This window comes from Octopus bimaculoides, chromosome 22, assembly GCF_001194135.2.
Source record: "Octopus bimaculoides isolate UCB-OBI-ISO-001 chromosome 22, ASM119413v2, whole genome shotgun sequence".
NCBI lineage: Eukaryota > Metazoa > Mollusca > Cephalopoda > Octopoda > Octopodidae > Octopus > Octopus bimaculoides.
This window is the reverse complement of record NC_069002.1, coordinates 32,124,540-32,127,133: the sequence shown is the minus strand read 5'-3', so window position 1 is coordinate 32,127,133 and position 2,594 is coordinate 32,124,540. Positions and strand designations below refer to the sequence as shown.

Here is a 2,594-nt window from a genome sequence, read left to right as displayed (position 1 = left end):
TATATGTATGTATGTATATATATGTATATATATATATATATGTATATATCAACTTGAGTGTGCCTTTGTGTCTGTGTTTGTCCCCCACCACCACCGCATGACAACCGGTGTTGGTCTGTTTACGTCCCCGTAACTTAGCGGTTCGAAAACAAGGATACCGATAGAATAAGTACTAGGGTTAAAATCAAAAGTCCTAGGGTCGATTTGTTCGACTAGAACCCTTTAAAACGGTGACCACAGTCTAATGACTGAAACAAGTAAAAGAAAAAAAATATACATAATAATAATAATAATGATAATAATAATAATAATAATAATAATAATAATAATAATAATAATAATAATAATAATAATAATAATAAATGCCCGGATGCAGTACCAGGCAGTGGCTCTCATGGCTTCTGATCTTGATTGATTGGAAGTGTTATCATGTACATTGTTTTGTCTTGGTATAAAAAGATGGCCTACAGCAAATATTCTGCTCAATACCACAGATTTGAATGTCAGTTGTTTGACCTTAACCAGTTGAGCATGTCCCTTGGTAGCTGACGATATGTGCATCTCTGATCACGAGCAGAAGTAGTGGGGGAGCATCATAGCCATGTGTCGAGAGGAATTCTTTGGGGTTTGGATAATTCACCTTTGGGAACATGGGTGCTTTGTTCAACATCCTTAAACAAACCTTATTCAGGGACCTTTTGAGCGGGATAGGCTACTCAACCTGAAGAAAATTCTAACTGGGCCCCACCTGCGAGGTCATGCGCTGTTTATCTTGATATGAGATCACCTCGTCGCGCACATATGGTTGTGATGCATGTGCCTGGTGTACCCTTATCAGACGTGTAGTCATGATGGATATATTGGGCTTCGTATATTTTACCCCAGTGTCACTTTGATGGCATGCACTGCTCTCTCACTCAATAATAATAATAATAAATGAATGAATAAATAACTGGCTGTTTTTGTTTCACGTGTGTATTTTTGATAGGTGGTGAGATGGTTGATTATTTCTGGTTGAATCAGACGTCCGGAGGTTTATACATCCAAAGGAGAATTGACCGAGAAAAACACAGTAAGGTGAATCTGTTGATTAATGCCACCAATACATGTTTCCAGCACAAACTTAGGGGCGTTGCTCTGCATCCAGAAGACTTTTACACGCGAGAAATCAAGGAAACCTCTTATCTTTGGGTTCAGGTTGTAATAACTGACATCAATGATAACCCACCCAAATACCGTAGGAAGAAAATGAGTGTTGGTGTTACCAGGGATACCGACTTTGGGACCACGATATTTGAGCTCCAGGTGAGGACTTCTTTGCTGTTTTAATGCTTTGGTCTTTGTTCCTTGTTCTTGTTTTGTTTGTTTCTAGGTTTGATTTTGATTTTTCAAAGTAATCTGTAAACAGCCAACATCACAGCAAAATGATAGACATCGCGACAGATAAGCAGACGACACAATAAAATGGCGAATTGAAGCTTAACTTGAAGAAAACAAAAAATAATCAAATAACTTTTATTACGTATATTTGCGCTAATTTGTCGCGATATCCACCATTTTGCAAAATAATCAAATTACGTTTATATGTAATAATGTTTATTTGATATTCTTGTTCATTTTGAGATTAAGCATCAATTCGCCATTTTATTTTGGTGGCCGCTAATTTGTCGTGATGTCCACCATTTTACCGTGATGTTGACAGTTTAAAATGAAACTCTCATTTCACTTATGTGTGTGTATGTGCGTATACATACATACATACATGCATGCATACATGCATATGAGTTGTTTCCCTTGAATATAGAATTCCTTTAATGAAAACGAATGCATGGCCGTGTTATAAAACCAGTTTCTAGTTCGGTATTTCTTTAAGAGACGACAGTTGCATTTTGATCTGTGTTCCAGTGCCTGCATATAAACAGATAAAACTGAAGACAGTTAGAGACAATGAGACAATGAGAGACCATTTACAAGGTCGAACAACATGTTAAAAATAGCAATGAAATTTCTTTCAAAATGGCACCTAAATCTCTTACAGCTGAAGCTCCTCCTTCAGCATTCCGTTTTAGTATCAACGACCTGTAGGAACACCGTATTTCGTTATGCAATCATAATATACTACAAAGTATATTAAGCGTTTTCATAAGTCAATGTTGTGTTCTTCTGTGTTAGCAGTGCTCTTATATCACTTGTTAAGGTTCTCTCTACAGATTTTTCTATGGAAATCATAGCCTGCACTGATTTTATGACGTCTCGCATCCGAGACGCCTGGTGCAAGCAACAATGAGACTGAAGATGAAAAATGGATAATCGGTGTATATGCCATATTTCATGATATCTCCCTACACCCAACCCCAGCCGACACCAGTACTTATTCGCTCGGTCAATTTTGCCGAACCGCTAGGTCACGGAGACGGAAACAAACCAGCTCCGGTTGTCAAGCGGTGGTGAGAAGCAAACACAACACACACACACAAAGACACACACACACACACACACACACACACACACACACAAAGACATACACACACACACAAAGACATACACACACACACATATGCGCGCGCATATAGATATATTCATATAGATATATT

The 2,594-nt window shown here is 38.0% G+C and overlaps 1 protein-coding gene across 1 annotated transcript in view; it reads left to right on the top strand.

Annotated features, from left to right (window-relative positions):
• LOC106869633 (cadherin-23) overlaps nt 1-2,594 on the top strand; it is a 76,589-nt gene that overhangs the window by 70,288 nt on the left and 3,707 nt on the right. Inside the window, exon 17 of the mRNA XM_014915448.2 lies at nt 989-1,305. Coding sequence (XP_014770934.2) covers nt 989-1,305 — 317 coding nt within the window. The remainder of the gene's footprint in view (nt 1-988; nt 1,306-2,594) is intronic.